Source organism: Megachile rotundata, chromosome 12 (assembly GCF_050947335.1).
Source record: "Megachile rotundata isolate GNS110a chromosome 12, iyMegRotu1, whole genome shotgun sequence".
NCBI lineage: Eukaryota > Metazoa > Arthropoda > Insecta > Hymenoptera > Megachilidae > Megachile > Megachile rotundata.
In genome coordinates, this window is record NC_134994.1 from 14468510 (window position 1) to 14490996 (window position 22487).

A 22487-nucleotide genomic window follows, 5' to 3' on the forward strand; every position below is an offset into this window, starting at 1 on the left:
GTTTTCGAAGATGTAAAAGGAATCTGAGATACTTACTCGGTGTAACTCTTCTGTTGTTCCATCTTTTCCTTGAAATCCTTCGGGTACACCCAGCCATCGCTGTTCAGATCCACTTCCAGGAAACTGGGCGAAGATACGAGGTCCTTCAGCTTCAAGAACATATCGAAGTACTTCAGAATCAGCTCCACGTTGCTCGCAGACTCTACTAGCGTGTCCACCATCTGTTTTCCGATCGTTCCGTTCACGACGTTTCCTGCAATAACATAAACCATGAAGCAAAGTTCAGGATGGTTTGGTTTGATTGAGAACTCATACCTTCAAGCATGGAGAGCATCATGGTGATCATGTCTTTCTGCAGATTCAGTAATTCCTTCAAGAGATCCACTTGGCTCGAATGTTTCGATAGCTTATCTTGCATGTGAGAGAACAAAAAGAGGAATCCACCGACCGCGTCCCACAATCGAGAATGAGCTAGCGCCTGTTGATTCTGCGCGCAGGGACCTTGAATTACTTCAGTCAAGGTGTTGAACACCTGACTGGCAACGCCGATCGCTTTGAAGAAATTCGCCTTTCCGGCTGGATCGATAAGTTCTTTGCTGGAGTAGTGCCAGTAGAAGTCCATGATGGATTCTTGAAGTCTCAACAGGTAATCGACCGTGCAGATGACCACGTTCACCGTCGTCGTATTACCAGCTTGAGTTCTCAGATAATTTTGCCAGTCTACCAACAAAAAAATCGTTACATATTTTGTTCTATGCATCTTCGTGAGACAAATTCAAGATTAACTTACCGAGATTGTGACCCTCGCAAGTCAGTTGTATGAATCGGAAGAGTGCACAGGTAAACTCGGCGTCGTGCATGTTCTTCTCCCCGGCAGCACCCTCGGAACCCACTCCGAGACCTTCCGCTTTCGTGTTCCTCTCGAACGCGTCCAAGTCCAGCACGCTGCAAGAATTCATCAGACCAGCGATCGAGGTGAAGAAACCCACGTCCTTCTTCTCCTTCAGGTGGTTCAGCATCCCGCGTTGTATCTCTATGTTACCACCGCGCAGGATGGAGATACCCAGCTCCAAGGTTTTCATCACCATTTCGCTCGGAAGACCTTTACAGGCTGATATATGAAGCAGTACCATCTCGGCCACTCCTCGATTAGCGAGACGAGCTTGGTGGAAGAGGAGCTTTTGCTTTTCCATTTCTTGTTCCTGTACGAGTGTCAGAATCATTGAAAATGTAGCTTAGAACCGTGGACGTTCAAAGGTTAGAGATCTTACCATCAGTTTGTGCATCGGTCGCTGTGAGTGAGCATTAAAGAGACATCGAAGATTAGCGATGTTAGTTAGTATTGCTTAGAATATGTAATGGGTCGGGTGGAATTGCAATTAATCTCGAAAAGTGATCAGGGATACGGCCACCTTTGATGCAAGCATATGTACAAACACGTACACCGGTGAGCATTTGGCTTTCCTACATGAAATGGCGTCGTAGGGAAAGGAGGTCCCATTATAGTTCTTGAAAGTTACCTGTTTCCCTACACTGCAATTTGCGTCAGGGAGTCTAGCTCACCGGTGTACGCAAGGTAAACTTTCATACAGGTCAACTATGTCCTACGATGATATGCCAGGTATGTCGATTTACTTTGCATTTGGCATCAACATAAAGTTGCAAGTACAATTATGGAAGCAATTGAATTTCCGCAAACGGCTGCTTGTTCTTACCATAAGTGGCTTATGGCCCCGCTTCTACAGGGTTAGTACGCGAGAAAAAGACACGAAATTGTTATTAAGTTTCAAACGCTGCACCATTTTTCCATAAGAGCTATATTGTCCAATTGAAGAGTTTCTTTAACAGAAGCTTCAATTTCTCAAAAGTGAACTTACGTGGATCGAGGCACCACCTTCTTCCTCTCCGCCTCCGCCCTCGTCCTCGCCTTCTTCCTCCTCTTCTCCACAAGATTTCGATATAATTCGCGCGTAGCTCATGTACAACGGATCTTCTTGAAGAGCACCAGATCGTTCTGTCATGGCACCGCGACAGAACGTTGTTACAAGTTGCGTTAGGGGATCTGGTTTTCCCTCGTCCTCGTCTTTGTCCATTTTCTTCAATTCCGCGTCCTCGAAAGATTGCTTTGAAACAAATACACGTAAGTGAAACAGCGATATAAAATAATGATGGAGAGCATAGAGTTAAATGTTTACCGTAAGGTCTTCAATCATCACTTCCTGACCGACATTCTCATCCTGCAACCAGAGCTCGTAGTACGTCCGTGCAAAGATGTTTATAGCCCGATGCCTGCAACGAAGATTGATAATCAGAATTTAGCATTTATGGTAGGTTACGATCATGCAATGAAACGGTCGCTTTACCTTCGTAATTTGTAAAGTGGTTCGCTACGTAGACATGCAATCGCTGCCCTTTTTCTCGCTGCACACAACACGCGCTTCCATCCACCTCGAGATGGTGGAGGTTTCGTTGCCTTTTAGCAGCATGCACACATAACTATAGTTGTTAGATCACTAACAAATAACTACAGAAGCATCGTCGATAGTTAGTCGGTGTCATTCTTACGCAAGCTTTCTCATAGTGAACATCAAAATCACCGATCACTTTGTTATCTTTGCATAAATGTAATTATAAACGCAGCAAAGGTGTGAGGAGCAAATAAACGAACAAACTCAACTGTTAAGGCCAATCAAACCAAAAAGGGATACCTGGGCAGGGAATGTAGGGAAGTTTGACGGAAACAAGCGATCACCGCTCGTTTACGTTGTATCGACACCACTGATCGATATTGACCCTTGCTCTGCTGTTGCGGATGATCTATCTACTCGAGAAAATAAATTCGCTAAATGAATCGAAAGAATTCAAAGTACCAAACTATTCGGATAAGGATGATAAAATTGGGAAGGTTAAATGAATCAACGATAATCTTCTACTTACCATATGTAAACCGTAAAGAACTTTTGCCATGTCGGTGATCCTGGCAACGACGTCCTCTAACTGCTGCGCCTTCACCGGTTCCATCGAATCCTTCTTCTGACCTAACTTGGAGTACAGATAATGCTGCCAGGACATTTCATCGGCTGGGTCGATCTTGTCTGGCAAGGTTAACTGGGTTTTGGCAAATTCAGAGATCTCGTACTCCGGCATCTTCTTCAGGAACCTGTCCTTGCAATGTTGCACCAATTCCTGTTCACGACCAGCGAACAAGTTCAGACCGACCGGTAGCAATCTCTTCAGACAGGCTACCATCAAGGATGCCTGAACTTCTTTGTCCTTGTCTCTCTTCTTGTCGCGATGTTTCTTCTTTTTCTGTGAACCATAATATTTCGTACAATGTTTCTTATAATCAAGGGCTAAGTTTCGGTACCAACCTTGCCACCTCCGGAAGGCGCCGTTCCATCCGAAATCGTGGTAGGTCTCCTGGTCGCAGTGGGCATGATCAGCACCATATTATCGATCTCGTTCGCCGATATGAAGTTCTGTTCCTCGCGCAGGAAGTACTGTGACTTGGACCAGATGTTGAATATCGCAGCCACGTGGTTGTAAAGATCCTCCGCTTCCGGAATGTTGTTTCGTAGCCAGTGATTCCTCTGCAGATCAACGTACTTGATCAGCAGGGGGTAAAACGAGTAGATATCGCGAACCAGAAGTTGCCAGTCCTCTTGTATCTGCGCCTCGACTTGCGACGTGTCGTCGGTGGACGATTTGATGAAACCACGAAGAGACTCCTCCTTGTGGAACATGTTATCCGTGCGCTTTCTAACTCGCTCGGCCAGCGGCAAGAAGGGATCTTTCAGTAATTCCTCCGAGGAGTTGATAATGATCTGCTGGGTGTAGGCTGCGATGCGCGTCATCCAGGGAGCATTTTCGTTACCGATGTTCTTCTTGATTAACTTCAGAACGTTTTTCAGGAGCTGGTTCATGTGATCGCTGGTGACCATGCTGACGTACGTTCCTTCCGTTGGATTTACGTTGTCCGGCCCTTGAGCCCACCAGAAGGGCAAGTAGGAGCAGAGCAGAGGAAGAATTACATCGACAACGTGAGGAAGATCGTTGTAGGTCTTTTCGGATTCCACGAACTGATCGACTTCTGTTAGGATCGTCTCCAGGGTTGGCATGCTCGACTCCATCTTCGTCATGATGTCCTGCGCTTCTAAGGAATGGTCAGCGATTCGATTTAAGAGAGAAAACTGATTGTGTTTGTTCAGGTGGGGCTCTAGGAAGGCTACTGGGAAGCAACTGGAGAAGGCACCCAGACAGGAGCCTAGGTTAGGTTTGTGACGTTCTATCTCCGTCTTCAAGTACTTCCTGTCGTGTGTCAAAGTGGAATCCACACCGAGAGTGTAGAGAGACGCCAGCATTTTGTAGGATGCCACTTGAATTTCATCCACTGCAAAGAGAGTATAAAGTTAACTTACGTTTATTATGGTGTACAAATCTAGTTTGACTGTTTACTTACGTAACAAGTCGCTGCCATACTCGCACGCAGCCAGATGATCGAACATGGCCGTGAGTACCGGCAGAACGACGCTGTTGATGTACGACAACGACGTCGAGGTTTTCAAATGTGTGCCCCTCAGATGACTATACTTTCCCTCCTGAAGATTCAGAATCGTATGACCCAGATCGTCCGCGGTGTTATTGAAGAAGGTCAACATGGAAGTCCTGATGAACTCGGGGCAATTCTTCACTAAGCTCTTCGCGTCTATGCCTTTAACGAGCACTTGAAGACAACGCACGGTGATCCTGACGTCTGGTCCGAAAGCGGCCAACCTGGATCTCAGGAGGCTAGCCAACTTGCAGAAGAGAGCTGCCACCATTTCCTTCTCCTTTAACGACGCAGCTCCAATGTTGTTCGTGGCTGTGGCCACAGCGATGAAATAGTTCCTGTGCGTGCTGAAGTACTTCTCCATTAACGGTAGCACAACCTTGCTGAAGAATTTGATGTCCCGCGTCGACGTCTTGAAGCTGTTCCGTCGGCTGAACGTGTCGGACGGCTTCAACAGCTTCATGTTGATGGTAGCCTTGTCCAAGTACGCTATCAGCTTCTCCAACAACGAGTAGGCGAACCGCAATTCCACCGAGGCTCCAGCTGTGGCAACTTCGGACTCTCCTCCTCGATTCGGCTTGTGGAGCTTGTAACCCTGGTACTGTAGATACTTGAGGAATTCTTGGGAACGTTCGCGGTCTTTCCGTTTCTCCTTGTCGGTCAGCAAATCGTATGGCACCAATTGTGGATGAATACCGCCTCCTGTTAAAGCATTTGAGTTAAACTTGTCTTGTTAACTTCAAATTCAGTCGGTGTTATGAGGTACAAACCGCAAGTAATCAGCTCTTCCTTCTTCTTCTTCGCCCAGATGTCGTGTGCATTGTCCGCCAGACGTTCAGCCATGTTCTGCATTTCTCTGCTGAGCGTCAGGTTGGTCATGTCCACCGGATGAGGATTGTAGTTGAACGGATTTCCCGAATCACCCTGGAACATCACCATAACAGTAGATCTAGGTTTATCTTAGTCTCTCTCTATTCGCTTACCTGACTTTTCGATGATCTTCTCATAGAACTACGATTCGTAGAAGGCACATCCACTTCCGCGTGCTCGACGCTCCAGCCTATGGCTAACAGAGCTTTCAAGCTCTCTCTGACCGGCTCTTTGTAGCGTTCTCTCTCGTAATCGTTTAACATATTATAAGGTTTCAGTCTGGGATGGGTCTTGTTCACTTCGGACCACTGTTCACCAAAAGTCCAACCGTTCTCTTGCTTGCGACTGGCCCAAGCGTCGTGATAATGTTCCGAGAACTTTTGCACTATCTGATTCAGATCGTTGTTCAGTACCACGCTGCATAAAATATGGAAAGGTCGTTAATTCTTACGGATTATTTTATGGAGTTGCTGAAGGTAGATTACGATACCTAGAGGTGTTGATCGGTTGAGGGTTGTAAGGACCGTCCGGCGACTGAGTGGATGCAGATTTACTACCGTACCATTCGTCGTCGTAGTTCTTCGACAACGAATAATCAGGTGGTAAAGCGCAACCAATGGCCGTGAGGCAAGGCAAGGCTTTTCCGAACAGTTCTGGATCGTAGTCCATCTTGGACAGAGAATCGAATATGTTGCTGAAGAGCACCATAGTTAAACGTTTCTCTTCGTCGCTTGAGGCTCCGTAGGCGCCTTGTCCACCGGTTGATCCGTAATATTTCGCGCATCGGTCGTAGTGCAGAGTCAACAGCTGTTGTAGAAAGTCATGAATGAATTCGATCACCGCGAAACTTGCTGTTCAATTTTCGAACGAATTACTTACCCTGAGAGCGACGGTCGTATATTCGGACAGCTTGGACACGTCTACGGTCAGTTTGCGGAGCAGTTTTAACAGCATGCTGGGTTGCATTTGGCTAGACAGAAAATCAGATTAAAGGAAAACTATTTATCGGAATGATGATGGTGGCGGTACTATTGAATCGACAACTGAATTCGCGACATTCGTACTTGCATGTATTCGATGATCAATAACTTTTAAAGTAAAATACACAGGAAGATCGCGAATTCAGTTGGCAACATAATTAATAAGCGTAGTTATTAATAGCGATTATTACTACGATTTATCGACAGGCGAGAATTAGCGGTTTAAGGTAGTTAATAAGGACTTACGAGACATTTAACTCGTGGACGTCTCTTGTTAAGCAACAAAACGATTCCGTTAATCATCTTATGGATACGTCGTAGACGGTCGTGCTTACCTGGTCAATGCCACGAGGAAGTCCGACACGGCTTCACGTTGACCTTTCGTCAGCATCCTATTCTTGCTCAATCTGTAGACAGTGTGCAGCGTGGCGTCGAGCAGACTGGCATAGTTGTCTGCCTCGTTGTAGAACTTGGAATGCTTGATCAGTAGAGGTAGGATACTGTTCCCGATGTAGCGATTCATCGCCAGTGCCATGTCAGACTCGTAGCCATCGTTCTGATTAAAGCAAAAAAATTGCAAAGACGATTCCCATTTCCAGTATAACCATATAGTGTGTGCTTACTCTGTCGAGCATCGTGGCAGCTCTAAGATCAGGCAAGAAGGCTTCCTCGAGTATCTTGAAGAAAAGCTCCCTCGTTTCGATGCCATAAACGCGTTCCAGAAACAGCACGACGCTCTGTTTGTGTCCCGGGATCAAACCGGATGGCATGTCGCTCTTCGGTTTCTCTTCTCCAGCTGCTGGATTCAACAGAGTGAATCTTAAGGACAACACACCCTGCAGATCATCCAATGGTACCAGGGATCGTAGAATGGCCCTCGCTCGCAGAGACTCGTTCTTCCCTGAAAAAGCCATTCCGTTTCAACCCGACGAGTTGACGAAATTTCGAGTATCACAAAGAAAGTATAGTTTCATTTCGTATATATTACCAACGGATTCTGTAGAAGCCTCTGTTGCTCGTCAAAAAATAAACACTCTTATTAGATAAACCTTGTTCTGTCTGTGCTACAATTTACTGTGTATTACTGTGAAGTATGAAGTTGACGATGAGGGTGTTCGCTTTGTTCGTTCAAACAACAAAGTGTGTGTTTTTTATCGAGCGATGATAGATATTTAGAAGAAATGAAATCGCGTGGTCGATGGTGATGTCACTTACCTTGCTCGATGACGGAAGAATCTGGAGCGCAACGACCTAGCAGATCTACCAGGGTGCAATAGAAGTTCAAGATCGCAGCTCCAGTGTCTATGTAGTCCTCGTCGTCGTCTGATTCCGGAAGGGGATGCTCGAACTGCATCACGCTCGCTGTACCCTCGGCTTCGTCGTGCACCTATTGAATGATGAATACTCGAATATAATTCACAATGGAAAATTATATATTCGGATCATACTTGTCGTCGGTCAGCAATGCGTTCGGACATCTTGTTGGCGTCTATAATCGCTCTCAATAATCCTTCACCCTCTCCTCGAAGCGCAGGTCCCAAGCATTCCGGTCTTCTGATCAGCAATCTTATCACCAAGTTAGCATTCTCCTCGACGCTTTCGCCTGAAATTATACTGATTATTAACACGAACTAAAAACTTTTACAAAAGAAATTACCGTTCACCCAAACGCAGAATCTCAAGAAGTCCAAGTATCGTTCACCCTCCACCGGGTCCCATCCCAGGTCAGGATAGCCTTTCTCCACCAATTCGGAGTTCGACTGCAAACCGCAACGAGAGAGATAAATCGCAATCTTTTCGAGATAATGTTCTCTGAGAGCCAGAGCTAGCTCCGTGTTCTCCATGAGAGACGAATAAGCCACGTCCAGAGGCGTCGAGCCTCTCAAAGATGGCCTCGACAGTAGGATGTTACTGTTCTCCAGCAGGAAGTCGAAGTGATCGAACATAGCCTTCTGATTCTGTCTCGATGTACGACAGAAGTAACACAAGAATCTACAACAGGCTACGACCATCTCGTGAGAGGTGTCCTTCTCTTTGGATGCTGGTTCGCCTTCGGTGGTTTGGGGCTGAGTTTGAGCGTCGGATTGCGCCTGCGCCCGTCTGCCTAGCGTGTTCATCATAATTGCCATCACGTTCTCGTGGATCCTGAGTACTCTGATCAAGTCCGGATGCTGGAAGAACGTGTGATTGTTCACGAGCTTCCAGAGTCTTTCTCTGACCAGTTCCTCCTCTTCTTGGGACATCTGCACAGGCAGTAAGGCACGGATCTGGCTGAGTCCGACCCACATGAGGGCGACGTCGTCCTTGGTCTTGCTGTTGATCACGTAAGTCTTCTCCAGAGCTCGAATTAGTTCGCCAACGGTGTCGTACTGACGAACTAGAAGGCTGAACATCTCTCGAACCAACTTTGGCGTTTCGATCTGCGACTCTTCGGCCCAGCTGACGATGGTTTTTATGAGGACCTTGCGGAATACCTCTGCGAAAAAAGAATTTTGTTAATCTAGATAATATGTGCAAATACTTAGACACATTGGAACGCAATTGCACCTTCTGGAGTCTTTCTCTGTGGTTCAGGTTCTGGTTTGGGTTCCTCTTCCAATTCTTTCACCGCGTTGATGAAGTTGAACAGCCTCTTCATGGCACCAGGTTTCTGAACTTCCTCCACAGGTTCGTTCTCGGCATCGGCAGCTTCCTGAAGAGCGTGCAAAGACACATAGGACATAAGATTGTTGTGGAACTCGTTCATTCTGTTTATCAGATCTTCTCCGCAAGGGATGTTCTCTGGATCATCTGCGGCTTCCATGTTCTTGAAGCTCAAAATCGCGTTCATCTGCTCCCGAGGTGGGCACCTGAACTCTCTGGTCTTCTTCGCTGCCACAGCCGATGGCAGGTCAGACTGTTTGATTTCTATGTAACGACGAAGTTGATCGGACTGCAAATCACCGACGAAGTCGTGGCTGAAGGCGATGATCGATTCCACGCGATGTCGAAGCTGGATGTCGTTCAGATGATGGAGAAGATAACACATCTGTAGTTTCGCTCCTTCCGCCATTTTCATATGAAGTAATCCCTTCTTGTGCTCGTCTTTCCCTTCTGCAAGTCGGATTTGTGTCATACGTTTGATCGTTGACGATGAACATGTTAATAAAAAAATCAAACTACCTTTGTCAAACGTCGGATCCCACGTCTCCGGATGAATCATGATAAGAAGCTTCATGATATCCTCGTTCCTCAGCATTCCCACCAGGAGTAGTCTATCGACCAGCTTCAACAGTGGCCTGCAATAAACAATTGTTTAAGTACATGACTTAGAAAGGGATCGAAGGATGCAGTAGCAAGCGATGCAAAGTATCCTGTTAGCATTCTTCTTCTTTCTTTCGCATTATCGTTGACGAAGACACAAAGAGCGCAGAGCAGCCCAGGCGTGCACGTGCATTCATAATATTACATACAAGAAGAGATTCTCGTTGCTGCCACCGATCGGATCTCGATTGTGAACTTGATTGACTTCGACAGCTTCGTTCAAAGCCATCATCACGTAATCCCTCACCACGTCCAGAGGAAAGTGGGGACTGTAGAGGCTCCTTATGTTCTCGATCGTCTGATCGCTAGAAGGAATTTCCCTTGATGTCGACCATTAGTTTTGATTATCGTGTTCATGTGCTGTTTTGAGTGATAACTACTTACCTGATATCCGTCATTTTCATTTGAGGACGAACGGACTCGGTTTCTAGGTACCTGAGGCTGTGCCTCATTTCTTCGTCTTCGTACAGGTCCTTTAGTTCTTGACCTGTAAAAATTATACACGTTATGTAACACCTTTTTCGATTTGAACGTGGGTGCCAGATATAGGTGCTAGATATTTACCTAAAGGAATGATGTATTCGTTCTTGCATACTTCCATCGTGGTCGCGTGCGACTCGAGATGCAAAGCTATTAGCAAGTCGTAGAATCCTTGTCGTAGGGGCCCGGACATGTATTCCGCTCGAATTGCATATAGTAATTGTTTCTGGTCAACGTGCTGGCACAGAGCGTGCGCTGCTCTGTAATTTGACTGGTAGCACAGGGCTGCGTACAGTGTCAAAGTGTGCGCGTGGAAGCTGTGAAACAAATTTTCATCTTGAGAAATAATTTTGAATCGAATTAAATTATATACGATACAGAGATGACCATTCAGACGCTGGCAGATTAAATTCAGATTGCTAACATATCTCACCTGAGTAGTTTGTCCATTTCAATAAGTTCCAAGATATCGATACACCTGTCCTCTTCAGGAATGTGCAAAGCCAGCATGGATATGGCGTCCTCGCACAACATGGACCACCCTCTGATGTCGGACAGCTTCAAGGCATGCACCTGCAGCGACTGATTGGGCACTCTAGCCCACTGGTGAGGCTTCAAACATTGCACCTTCAATCTAGGCGGAAATTGCGGAATAACGTGACGTTCTGAATTTTGTAAGACCGCAGCGGATAACGGTAAGGTGGTGGAGGTTCTTCCGAGTTCGATCTGAAGGATCTCTTTGCTGGTGGCTTCCACGAAGATGGCGGGGAATAGTTTGGTGTCTGGTTCCATCCTGAATTTGTGGCTGGTCTCCTTGCCCTCGCAGGTGAACGAGACCCAGCCAGTCGCCGTGTCTACGAAACAACCGACGAACATTCCTTGAGACGCACCTTTACCAGATGCATCCTGCGTTACCTCGTTGTATAGCTCGTCCGCTCTCACCATATAGCAGCTCTGTCTATCGACCCTGCAATCAAATCATTGACTCAAATTTCTTCAATTTTGATCGTTTTCTAAACTTTTCGAATTGGTTTCTAAGGCCAAACGTACTGTTCTACTGGGCGTTCGTAATCGTCGGTAATGACGACAGAGGCCTTCCTTACGCGAGACAAATTAAAGTCCTTGGTGTGCAAGTGGTATTGAGAAGTGACCCAGCCAACATAAACGTGCGTCGGATCCTGTCCAGGGAATATCCTGACTCCGTAGAAGTATTCGTTCATCAGCTTCAAGCACTCCGTGTCGTATATCTCGTTTCCAATCGACTCAACCCCGGATCCGCTGAGAACCGACATAGCCTTTGGCGCGTTGCGTTCCGGAATTTGCGGTGGCACCACCTTCAAATCCGTCTGTGGACAAATATTTAGTCACTCGATGCTGTTAAACGAGTGAGAATAACGAAGCAACTCGGTTGGACAACGATGCATAAATAAATAAATAAAATAAATGATTTTACGTTTGATATGCGAACTTGGGGAGGCCGACTACTTGCTTTGTTCATCGGTAGAGTCTTGGTGCTCTTGTCGGACACGTCAGATCGCACAGGCGGTTCGGGCGTTTTCGATTTCGCATCCGGAGACTTCGCTTTTCGCGAGAAGAACCTGCAAAATTTATTCGAAAACTTATTTATCGAACAGACGCAAAGATTAACTATGGTGGAAATTTGAGAGGGTTCGTTGATGCAACTTACGGAACATCCTCTGTTTCCTTGCTAAGTTAACAAGATTAAATATCAGAGTTTGTTCATCTCGAATATAAATGAATTTGCAATTATACTAACCGGAACGGCGAACGCCCACGCTTCTTCTTGTCGTCTTTGACGTCGCCGTTCATCTCTCCATATCCGTTCATATCTACCTCGCTGATCGCGTTCTCCATATTGCCTCCACGAGATCCGTAAACAGATCCCTTTCTGGGTGGTCTCGCAGGCTTGTTCCTTTGCATGGGAAGCGGCGATTCTTTCATCATTTCGTCAGCCTCGACAGCATCTTCTGAATAGTTTCTCTGCAATCCTGTAATTAATAGAATTCGATATGGAATATCTTTCTTGCCATCACCGTTCAAAGTTTGACTTAGGTACCTTTGATGTCGCTCATGCTGAAACCAGACTTCATGATCTGCTCCATGTGAGCAGAGGGCGCAGCTTGCTGAGCTTGCTCCACTTGTTCGGACAACAGCTTGCTTTGTCGCATCTTGATTTCTTGCCATCTTCGCAGCTTCTCGCTCTCGGAAACGAAGGTGGACTGACAGATAACTGGCAGAGATAGTCGCAGAAACTCCCAGTTTGCTTTCTCCATGGTTTCGAAGGTGTTGTGGGAGATCTTCAGGCAGGGTGGAGTGTCGGAACCAGCTGGAATTCTGGCCACATCGATCCTCGTGTCAGCCATGTCGTCGGTGTTCTCGAAGATGGGTTGATCCTTCGTGTACCAATACGTAACCAGTCGATTCATGTTCCTGAGATAATATTTGTTATTAATATCTTAATAGCGTCGAAATATCGATCCAAAGATCCCTTTACGTACACGCAAAAGGGCTCGTATCCTTCTTGCAAACCGCAGGTTGTGAAGAATTTCAGGGTGTTCACGTCCTGACCGAACGTTAGTTTTGCCCTTTGCCCGACCCCTAGCGTAAAAGCTGGGACAAAACAGTCCCCTTGCACGTCCGCGAACGATGTTTCACCACCGAGTGCATCCATCAACAGTTCTCCGTTCAGAGAAAAGCCTGGATAATGATATTTCTCGTAAATATTACTAGCAAGAGATCGAGTTAAGAAACAAAGATACTTTTCAAATTGCAAACATTAATTTAGGGCAGGTGATTATTTTAGTTAAAATTTAAAAATTCAAGATACCGAAGCAATGTACAATTAACTGCAACTATCTAGCAACGTTAGACATATAAATACAATTATGTACAGCTACGCAAAAGCAGGTGCGAAAATTATTTCGGTGAAACGTGCATGCATACGATAGCGACAGAGTGGTATAGAACGTTAAAAAATAAAAGTGATTCTGCTTCTAAGAATTCGAATTAAAAAAAAGTAAGAAAAAAGATTCGTAGGAAAGTGCATCGAGAGCGTTTCCTCAAAACCATTCGTTGTTACTCCGAATGAAATTCTGAACAGTCTTGCAGTAATTTCGAAACTTTTGGTTAATGATTAATAGATATGAATTACATGAATAGTGAAAGCATCGTTGCCGCTGACAGCAGAACACCGAGTAGAATACTGGATACGAAAAAAACAAAAGAAAAATGTACTATAGACAGAGATGATACCACTGCGATTTTATTAACAGGACACCATATATGTAGGTTGATTGTGCGACGAAACTTCAACACATGTACATAAAAGCGTTGCTGCGGTGATGTAACAGAGAAAGAATAATTTATAACAGCGAATACTTGCTTGTTTTGCAAAAGCGATTATCACAGTAGATTTTCTTCTCTTGCAAAAATTCGGATGATCAAGCAAAACAACACTCGCATCGACTGTACAAATTATGACGCGACGATAAATGTCGTAAATTACATTTCTTGGGGGTAATCTAATTCGTCTAAAAAAAGGAGAAAGAAAGAATTTCTCGCGTATCCGTATCGATCATGAATCTGACATTGGATCCGTGCGCGTTCGCAATTTCTGTATCCAGTAATCTATCTCTTGGATCAAATTCTATGTGTACATAATAGCTTGTAATCAAATGGCAGCTGAAGCGTTCGCTTAAAGATTCCGTCTTACTAATCGTTCGGTCAATTAGATCCAGGAAAACCCCGACAACGTCTCCAACCTGCCATTGTTTGCCAAATGTCTCGGCTGTGCCCGAGTATACTTTTTCCTCCTTTAAAATAAAATTTCACCAATTCAACATATACTTCGTGATTCTACGCGATCCGTGGTGACTACCTAACGATACAAATTCGACATCGATATTCGTGCGTGGGTGATGTTCCAGAACTAAGGGAAACGGGCGTAGCGGGAGATCGCTACGCGTTTCATTCGTATTTTTTTTTTCTACGCTGTACAATTGTTCGTGAGAAATGATCTCGTCGCGATCGATAACAAGGTCAAGCCACACCTTTTGAAATTTCCATCGATTTCGTTCGACCTTGGGACAAGGAAACGCAGAGAAAAGAAAAGAAACAACAAAGAAAACACGTAAAGGAACATATAGAGACAAAGACAACAGTAGTGGCGAGAAAAACTCAAAGAAAGTATAGTGGACCTCTATAGATCGGCTATTGGATAACTGGACTCTTACTGATAGTTCGGTCTGCGACGTCAATGAAACATCCAACTATGTCGCCCACTTGATATCTGTGACCAAATGACTCGTGGCTACCGGCGTGTACTTTAGTTACCTGACATTCACGATGGGTATCAATTATTTCTGACCTTTCACATTGGGCAACGACGCGATTAGAAATCAATTTACCAACCTTGCACGCTTAATCAAAATGCCATATCGATTTCATCTTTACCGTAGTAGACCGTCGTGTAACTGTACAGTAATTAAATTGGGTCAACTACTTTACACTTACTCGATCCTTTACTACCGTGAAGATGTAGCATTTTGATTAAGAATGTACAAAAGATAGAGAAGGATCAATTTTCTGAAATTGGACATTCTCTACCAATGTCCTTTCAATCTTACCGTCGACACAGTCGATCAATAACTTGTCTGAAATAAATGATTCGTTGCACGAAATTTGTTTCTCACGCAAACACTCCGGTATAAAGATTAAAATGTTTTATCGACGGTGACTTACATTGTAACCATCGAAGGCCCAAGTGCTCTCGTCGCTTCCCAGCATGCTGCCCGGCATGCAATCCGCTTTTGCCCAGCCAACTCGCATGGGACCTGCAGTTAGCACCTCGAACTCGAAGTACCATTTTCCACTGCTGACTGCATAATGCTTCTCAACGCGGTAGGTCCTGAAGGATAACTGTCGTAGCCTGCTCGCCTCCAGAAGCAAAGCTAAAAGATTCAGTGATGCATCAGAATAATTTCACGAAGCAGACTCTTGCAATATGCTCAAATAGTTACCCTCGTGTTGTTCTCCTGTAGGAGGTTCCAGCATGTATCCATAAACCAAGAGTGTCCTCACAGTCTCACTGGCCGTGTCGCGATTAGCTTTCTTGATGGCTTCGTCGACTTTCGGATAAGGTACCAAGTGTGGGCTGCGTCTCATCTCGGAATCCTCGTTCAATCCATAAGTCCAACCCTGGCTGATCCTCTCCTTGGCCCACAAGTTATGGGTGTTCTCCGCCAGTTGGTCTACCAGTTCCTCCATCTTCGGGGTAAGCGTGATGGCGCTGAGATCGAGTGGCGCCGGTTTGTATCCGCTGCTCTGTAGAAACGGTTCGTTGGGCAACCTCAAGGTCTTGATCCTAGACGGTGGTTTGTCCATGGTGATGTAATAACCGAGAGCCAAAATAGTCTTCAATGTCTGCACAGCCAGTTGCGTGTCGTAACGTTTCTCCGCAGCTGGCAGTCGCTCGAACTGAACAATACACGGGTGGATCTTCCTCAGATCGTCTCTGTGTTCGCCGTAGATCCAGCCAGCCTCGATCTTGTTCATTGCCCACATCTCGTGAATGTTCTCGGCTAGTTTGTCTCGAATTTGCTCGACGTAGGACGGTAGATTGATCATGGACGTGTCGACTGGCGCAGGAACGAAAGCGGTGTCGTCTTCGACCAGCCATGGTCCCGCCAGGACCACTTTGTTCATGTTCCCGAAGTAGAAGCACGGATCCAGGGACAGAATCTGATGAGGCAACAAACTCTCCACCAAGGGAGAGAATTCTTCGGGTGGTTGGAACTTGAGGCGACCGTGATCTCCGCCTAGGAGGAATCTGCAGGACAGTTTGGAAGAACAGCTGATCGCGGGAAAAAACATGCCGTCCAGATTGAAGTTCCTGAAGGATCCCATGATGGGTGCACCGTTGAATGTGAACGTTATGATGGGTACTGTCAGGTCCAACGCGCAGCCGATCACGTCGCTCTTCCTGATGTACGGTTCCGTGGCATTGTGGACCACTTGGGTCTTCCTGCCACCTGTCCACAAAAATGCACCGTCGAAACCGAACGAGTAGAGGTCGTCGCCAACACCGTTACCTCCCCATTTCTCACCACCACCAGGGTAAGGCATATATCTATTCGAGAAAGGTAAATTGTAATTATTTGTTCGGAAAGAGAATCGAAGATCAACGTACCCTGCAGTGTTCGCCCAACCGATCCTCAAGTGAGGCATCATGTGAGTCGTTTGCTCGATGTGGTCGACGGTGACTTCGAAGTACCACTTCTGATAAAGCGCGGAACCTTCGACTCTACCGACGAATATGTTCGGCCTGACACTCGCAACATGGTCGACCAGTTGCGTCTGAAGTAGAAGGTTCTTGCCAGGCAACAGGAAGTCGCAGATGTTGTTCTGGGAAGAACGAACCGCCACGCCGTTACCCACGCAGAGGGAGCAGAGAACGTCCAACACTTTCGGGTCCCTCCCGTGTTTTTCCAGCAACGAAATTATGACTTTAATGTGTTCATCCTATAAAGAGAAAGCATCTCGATAACGGTTCCACGAGAGTCTGGTATTTTGATCAAGTTTGCACTTACTCTCATCATGTTTAAAGCTTCGGGAGAATCGATGAGCACGCAATGAAGTACATCCAACATTCCGGTGCCTTCGCTGGAAGCTTGCGAACCCAATCGACTGAACAGCCAATTCAGTCGATTGCTGTTAGCGAATTGCGCGCAGTTGGTATGGTTTCCTTTAATGATGGCTGCCAGTAATTGATACAAGTATCCGGAAATTTGGTCCCACGCTTGGCCGCTCTCGTCCCCCGAAAGTGCCACCAGAAATCCCTGCGACGTGATGACGTTAATCTTGTCGATGGCCTCCAGGATCAGATTCAGTATGCCTTCCTCTTGGAACAGATCCTGACGATTTCTCAGAGCTCGGAATCTATTTTGTTTCTCCTCGTGTTCTGTAACGCATCAGCCCTTCAGTATTCCTCCTTTAAATCGTAATTAAATTCGTTAAGATGTCTACTTACCCATGTCGTCTTCAGGCTGAGCAAAATAATTAATCAAGTCTTCCAGACACATCACCATTTCGTTCAGATTCACATTTTGGAAGAACATAGACGCTCTTCTATCTACTTGCAGCGTCTCTAGGCCTCTAAAACATATTCGGTCCTTTTAACGATCTGCTTGTCCACGTTAATTTATCATTCGGTTTGTAACGGCTCTGTACGGTTCCATCCAAGCCTCTACCATTTTTAATTTCATGTTTTAATGTGAACGAATCCGTCAGGAATGATCGATAGACACTCACGTGATGAATTGGGTGAACAAACTGCTACACTTTCGAATCACGCGAGCTGTGCGGGATTCTTCCTCTTGCGAGCGGGAGAAGTCCAAACCGTCGTCCATTTTACCTTCCTCGTGCAGGACCGCTTGTTTCTCTTCTACTTTACCTACGCCCTTCTTCTTCGTTTCGTACGACTGCATCAAGATTATTAAAATTTAATATCGACTTGACAACCTTTGAAGATATTCCAAAATGAAAAGATTACCTTGTACGAGACCCAGAGACAAGTAGTCGCATGTTGCATGATGACGGTAGAGTCACCGTACTTGATAATTGGCATACCGATAACTTCGAGGTCCTTGTCTTCGAGAACGATTTTCTGGTCATCTTTCTCTTGTCGTAGCCAGAACGTTGACGTCTCGATCGTTGCCTCGTTCCTTCGGGCAGCAAACGAATTTGTACGTCACGATTTGACCTTTGAACTTTTCTATTAACCAGTGCTTACCTATCGACCAGGTACAGTTCATTGTTCTCTTTCACGCCAAGGTAACGTCCCGTGGTCAAGTGTCTGATCCTCATCGGGTGCAGCCAGTTGATAAATCCGCCTGCCCATTTTGTCCTAGCTAATTCCAGTCTCCATAATGATCGCGCCTGACTCATTACGCTGCCACCCTCGTAGATCACTATACTGTAAGTAGCGTATTAAATGCCTGAAGCCCTGTCGAGTTACTCTAGCCCATAATCGAATTATCGGTAAGAACGATTATCTCGATGAGCAATGAAAACAACCACGCGGTGTATCATCGAAAAGTTAGCTAGATTTTGGGAAGATTAAAATACGAAATTTACTTTTGACTTGGCGCCGTGCTCCACGTGGACGGTATAGTGAGGCATTCGTCGCCACCGTGGAAAAATCGCAGTACATCACCGCCGAATACATAACCGACGTATTTCATTCGACTAATTCCAGTACCGTAGGGTTGCACTGACCAGTGTGTTACGTGAAACGAGGCGTTCACTACCGACAAGTCGTTTTCTTTCGTGGTGTGCTGGAAGAGAATCGATTACGCAAGGTATTTTATCGTTATTATTTTTATCGATCCTGCTTACCAAGTATCTTTCAGTGGCTACAGATACCAAGATAAGATCGTCACCGACTCGAACCTTCTCACCCTCTGATCTCTGTTTCGATGCAGGATGAACCGTCCACCAGCAAGCCTCCCCTAACACATTCATCGAACACGTGAGATGATCATATCCATTCGGGTATTAGTTCTAATTAAATTGTATCTCATCGTCAAACCTTGAGAATGCTGTTGCAGACCCACGTCGAAAGCCAACTTGTCGTTGGATGAGCTGGTCGATAAACACGCCAAATACTGCGGGGAAGTGCAAGCATTATTTAAGCATGTAAAAACGTGGACGTTCGATGACTTACCATATCGCTGTTCTGATGCCTCAACAGAATAGCGTTACCGTAAAGTAACGTTCTGTGTCCGGATCCTGTACCTTTTCCCTAAAATTGCGACAACTATTAAAGACAAACTGTGGGGGGAATATGTTTCGCCTGACGTACTTCTAAAAGATAAATGAAAAAACGAAAAGAAAAGAACAAGTGAACAAGCATACTGATAAGAGGAGGCCATAAACAACGATTGCAACATAGCAACAATAAATGTGTATTACATGCCTGTATGTTCAGAAAGATTAACGAACGGTTACTTGTTAGCCTTTTGTGGGCAACTAGATTCGTAGATAAAATTGTGAAGAATCCTGAATGAAAAATCCAGGAAGAGCTCTTTGTTAAATTAAAGTCGTCACAGTTTCAGTTGCAAGTTGCCCACAGAAGGATTAATCGAATGTGAACGTAAAAGAAACGCAGCCGTAAATGCAGTCGTGATGTCATACAAATACAAGCGAAAGTGTGTGTGTCAGTGTTAACCCATTTGCATCAGAAGCGGATTTATCCATTTATTTTGCCAGGTCATTATCACGGAAGCGCCTGTATCCCCTCGTAGTCAAGGCTAGCTAAACTTAGACCGTAGGCAATTATAACAATTTACCTTCCGAGACGAGACTACTTAGAGCAATATTTGCGCAAAGAAAAGTGTTTCGAAATCGCGACTTCAAACGATGCAAAATGAGTTAGGGTGAAAAGCGCAACATAACAGAAACGTGGTAAAGAAGCAAAGAATGGAAAACAAACGACGTTACCCTCAAAAGCTTGAATATAAACAGTGTCCTGAAGTGATAACAAGGTATACTTACTACAGTTTCTTGCTGCTGCAAACAGAAACATAAGAGTTGTAAATCTTCTTCTAGCGAAACACGAATGTAGAGTAGAGAGACAAGAGAGAATGATAGTAAAGTGACGAAACACTTCGATGTCTTTCGAGGATAGGTCAAGTGTGATTCGATTAGATGATTTTTCGGTTTGCGATGTTTCGATTGCGACGCGTCAATGCGCAACCAAAAAGAGAACAAAAATCGGACAACATAAGGGGACGAAAACAATACGAATAAACGAGAAGACAATTCGCTGATTTTGTTACGCGACTACATGGACGCATGCCACAATTATTTGGACAAGGGTACGTGCGGATGCATTCAGAAAATTCTTCCTTTCTTTCGACTTTTCTGCTAGAAAAAAACGTGATCTGGTCAGGAGCAGACCAGGTCAAAAACCGCGAGTCTACTTTCTAAGTGCATCGTTCGGTTTTAGTGGATACACGTTTGTATGTACAGAGAAAAAAAGACGACAGCCTTTTGCATTCGATACACGAAAACAGACAAATTTTATGGCCCACTCCTATGCAGTCGAACGATCGATTCACGCACGATGCAGAGGAGGAGAGTCTGATTACGCGTTAAAAAATGGAAGTGGTTCATGTCTTTTTTGTTAACGGAGAGAAAAATACAAAGACGAGAACGTCTGCACAGGAAAAAAGCAGCATCGATTGTTTCGATAAAATGATTTTAAAATGATTATGTTTCACGAAGCTTTTCTTTACCGATGTGGAGTTCGATGAAAATATTTTGTACGATGTAAATTAATAAAGGGGTGGTACGTTACCGTCTCGGAACCAGCAGCAGTAACCAACTCTTGTAAAGCTCTCACCGAGAGAGCTTGTTCTATTACGAATACGCATTGCGACAGATCCGGTGGAATATTCTGCAACCGCGAGCAAAAGTTCAGAATTAAAATCGTTTCTTCTGGTCAACTTTGTAACCTTATTTGTTAGTTTTATAGAGTGCCACAAGGTCCGTAGGAGACACATAAATTTTTGTAAGGATTTTATGACGAAGAAAGAGTAGACTTTCTTTACAGTGTCAGAGTGTGTACAAATTAACAATTGACCAAGATTGATATTACATCGATTTTCGCGGATTTCCATGATGGTGGAAGCACTGCAAGGCGTGACAATTCAATGCATGAAATTCAAAGCGCCTCAGATGAACTCGTGGAAGTTATGCTGATATAATATGTAGATATTCAACACGTGGCGATTTACCATGCAGTTATAAGAGCTCTTGTAATATTCTTGGAACCCATGATAATTCGGTATAAAAACGTACGTGAAAATTTGAACTATAAGGAGAGTCTACCCCTGCATAAAATTAACTTCAGTGGAAATTTGGATTGATTTAAAGTGGCACTTAACCCTCCGAACTGGGTCAGCCGTTAAACATTTCAAAAAAGCCGAGAAAGATTTAGCACTACAATTACTTGTGCCAGCAGTGACCCATATCACGAAGGATTAAATCGCTAATATTTCTTTGAATTACCTTATCTGCGATGTTTTCGAGAAAGCAGTGTCGATTACCAAAACCTTCAGCCGCGAGGCAAACTCTTTCACCAGTTGCGGTGCAGGAGAGACACACCATGTCCTCCTGTAATTTCAATTTTAATAAGCATAATTATCCTTGGCTAAAGGATTAAGACTGATGGAAAGAGGTCGATGGGCGTTTCGTTGAAAAAACGATTCATTGATACGTTGGAAGTACGAGGATCCTTGCGAAACGTTGAAGTACGTGTGCCAAACAGCAGATGCTACACACGCTGCCAGAACCGATTTGGACCGCACCAGGAATGCATGAACCATGTTCCCGCAAACATACCGGGAAACGCTTTTCAACGTTTCGCTATTGTTTTTACTACGCACATCTTGGATGTTACTTAAGAGACACCAGTTTAAAACTTTGGCCATGGATGAGTCACGTTTCTCTCGAGGCATCACGCGATTTTCAAAATAATATCTTTAACAGGGTCATTTTTATTTAATCGGCAACATTGCTTTATAAATTCTCTGCATATCTTTTGCATAGAAGATTAATTCCTTGCTACTAGTTAATCGCTCGATCAATCTTTACACAAAGAACAGGAGAAGAGTAAATATTCGAAGATAGAGATATCCGGTAAATTATAGCTGAATTATTCTAAAAGCGTCTATTTCGTCGCGTCGCAGATATAATCACTAACAAGGGGTTAACGCGATTACACGATCACGAACGTGATAAGAATCGATGGTGAACGGAGTAGCGTAACAAGGTTATTTCTATCGTTGGTAGCTGTCGTGTTGCGTATCGCTCAAAATTCCGTGTCATTTTTCATCATTTACAATTCACACCGCCACCGCGAAACGACCGTTCCGTTCTATTACGTTTGCATACTTTTCGCGTGGATAAACGTTGCATGCGTTCCTTTTCGACCACACGCGTGACGCATAAGTAGCGCACCGTACGAGGGCAAATTAGCATAACATGTTACCGGGTTAGACCAAAACGCACGCGAAACTCATCTGTGTGCCGTTTTCGACACGCCAAAATTTCTAGAAAAGCTTCAACTATTTCGAACCTTGAAATGTTCGAGCTCGATTTCCGGTTACTAAAATTTGTATGCGCCATATTGTTCGTGTCACGGAGACCTCGCTGCACTGTCAATATTTCAGTGTCCTCAATATTTGCTGACAATACTAAAATATTGTAACAATGAAGGTCGT

At 44.8% G+C, this 22487-nt stretch overlaps 1 protein-coding gene across 26 annotated transcripts in view; it reads right to left on the bottom strand.

The window, feature by feature from the left end:
- The window catches only part of RyR (Ryanodine receptor), a 33186-nt gene that overhangs the window by 4210 nt on the left and 6489 nt on the right, over nt 1-22487 (bottom strand). The window contains exons 3-52 of one of the 26 annotated variants that reach the window (XM_076538318.1): nt 21274-21378; nt 20561-20659; nt 19756-19770; nt 18926-19003; nt 18791-18866; nt 18598-18710; nt 18337-18536; nt 17993-18175; nt 17753-17924; nt 17512-17681; nt 17231-17355; nt 16791-17161; nt 16391-16722; nt 15222-16330; nt 14944-15152; nt 13916-14015; nt 12702-12900; nt 12260-12633; nt 11960-12191; nt 11870-11890; nt 11636-11780; nt 11233-11528; nt 10616-11149; nt 10267-10499; nt 10087-10189; nt 9852-10022; nt 9562-9677; nt 8947-9492; nt 8057-8875; nt 7848-8002; nt 7615-7786; nt 7388-7408; nt 7023-7300; nt 6735-6955; nt 6646-6669; nt 6299-6389; nt 5910-6226; nt 5533-5836; nt 5320-5473; nt 4460-5251; nt 3372-4390; nt 2938-3309; nt 2709-2821; nt 2196-2289; nt 1878-2123; nt 1716-1739; nt 1272-1292; nt 791-1202; nt 316-720; nt 37-253 (exon numbers count right to left, since the gene is read on the bottom strand). In XM_076538318.1, coding sequence (XP_076394433.1) covers nt 37-253; nt 316-720; nt 791-1202; nt 1272-1292; nt 1716-1739; nt 1878-2123; nt 2196-2289; nt 2709-2821; nt 2938-3309; nt 3372-4390; nt 4460-5251; nt 5320-5473; nt 5533-5836; nt 5910-6226; nt 6299-6389; nt 6646-6669; nt 6735-6955; nt 7023-7300; nt 7388-7408; nt 7615-7786; nt 7848-8002; nt 8057-8875; nt 8947-9492; nt 9562-9677; nt 9852-10022; nt 10087-10189; nt 10267-10499; nt 10616-11149; nt 11233-11528; nt 11636-11780; nt 11870-11890; nt 11960-12191; nt 12260-12633; nt 12702-12900; nt 13916-14015; nt 14944-15152; nt 15222-16330; nt 16391-16722; nt 16791-17161; nt 17231-17355; nt 17512-17681; nt 17753-17924; nt 17993-18175; nt 18337-18536; nt 18598-18710; nt 18791-18866; nt 18926-19003; nt 19756-19770; nt 20561-20659; nt 21274-21378 — 12698 coding nt within the window. Of the gene's footprint in view, nt 1-36; nt 254-315; nt 721-790; nt 1203-1271; nt 1293-1715; nt 1740-1877; nt 2124-2195; nt 2290-2363; nt 2474-2708; nt 2822-2937; nt 3310-3371; nt 4391-4459; nt 5252-5319; nt 5474-5532; nt 5837-5909; nt 6227-6298; nt 6390-6645; nt 6670-6734; nt 6956-7022; nt 7301-7387; nt 7409-7614; nt 7787-7847; nt 8003-8056; nt 8876-8946; nt 9493-9561; nt 9678-9851; nt 10023-10086; nt 10190-10266; nt 10500-10615; nt 11150-11232; nt 11529-11635; nt 11781-11869; nt 11891-11959; nt 12192-12259; nt 12634-12701; nt 12901-13915; nt 14016-14435; nt 14536-14943; nt 15153-15221; nt 16331-16390; nt 16723-16790; nt 17162-17230; nt 17356-17511; nt 17682-17752; nt 17925-17992; nt 18176-18336; nt 18537-18597; nt 18711-18790; nt 18867-18925; nt 19004-19755; nt 19771-20560; nt 20660-21273; nt 21379-22487 lie in introns of all 26 variants that reach the window. The other 25 variants (XM_076538329.1, XM_076538322.1, XM_076538319.1 and 22 more) reach the window with 25 other exon arrangements.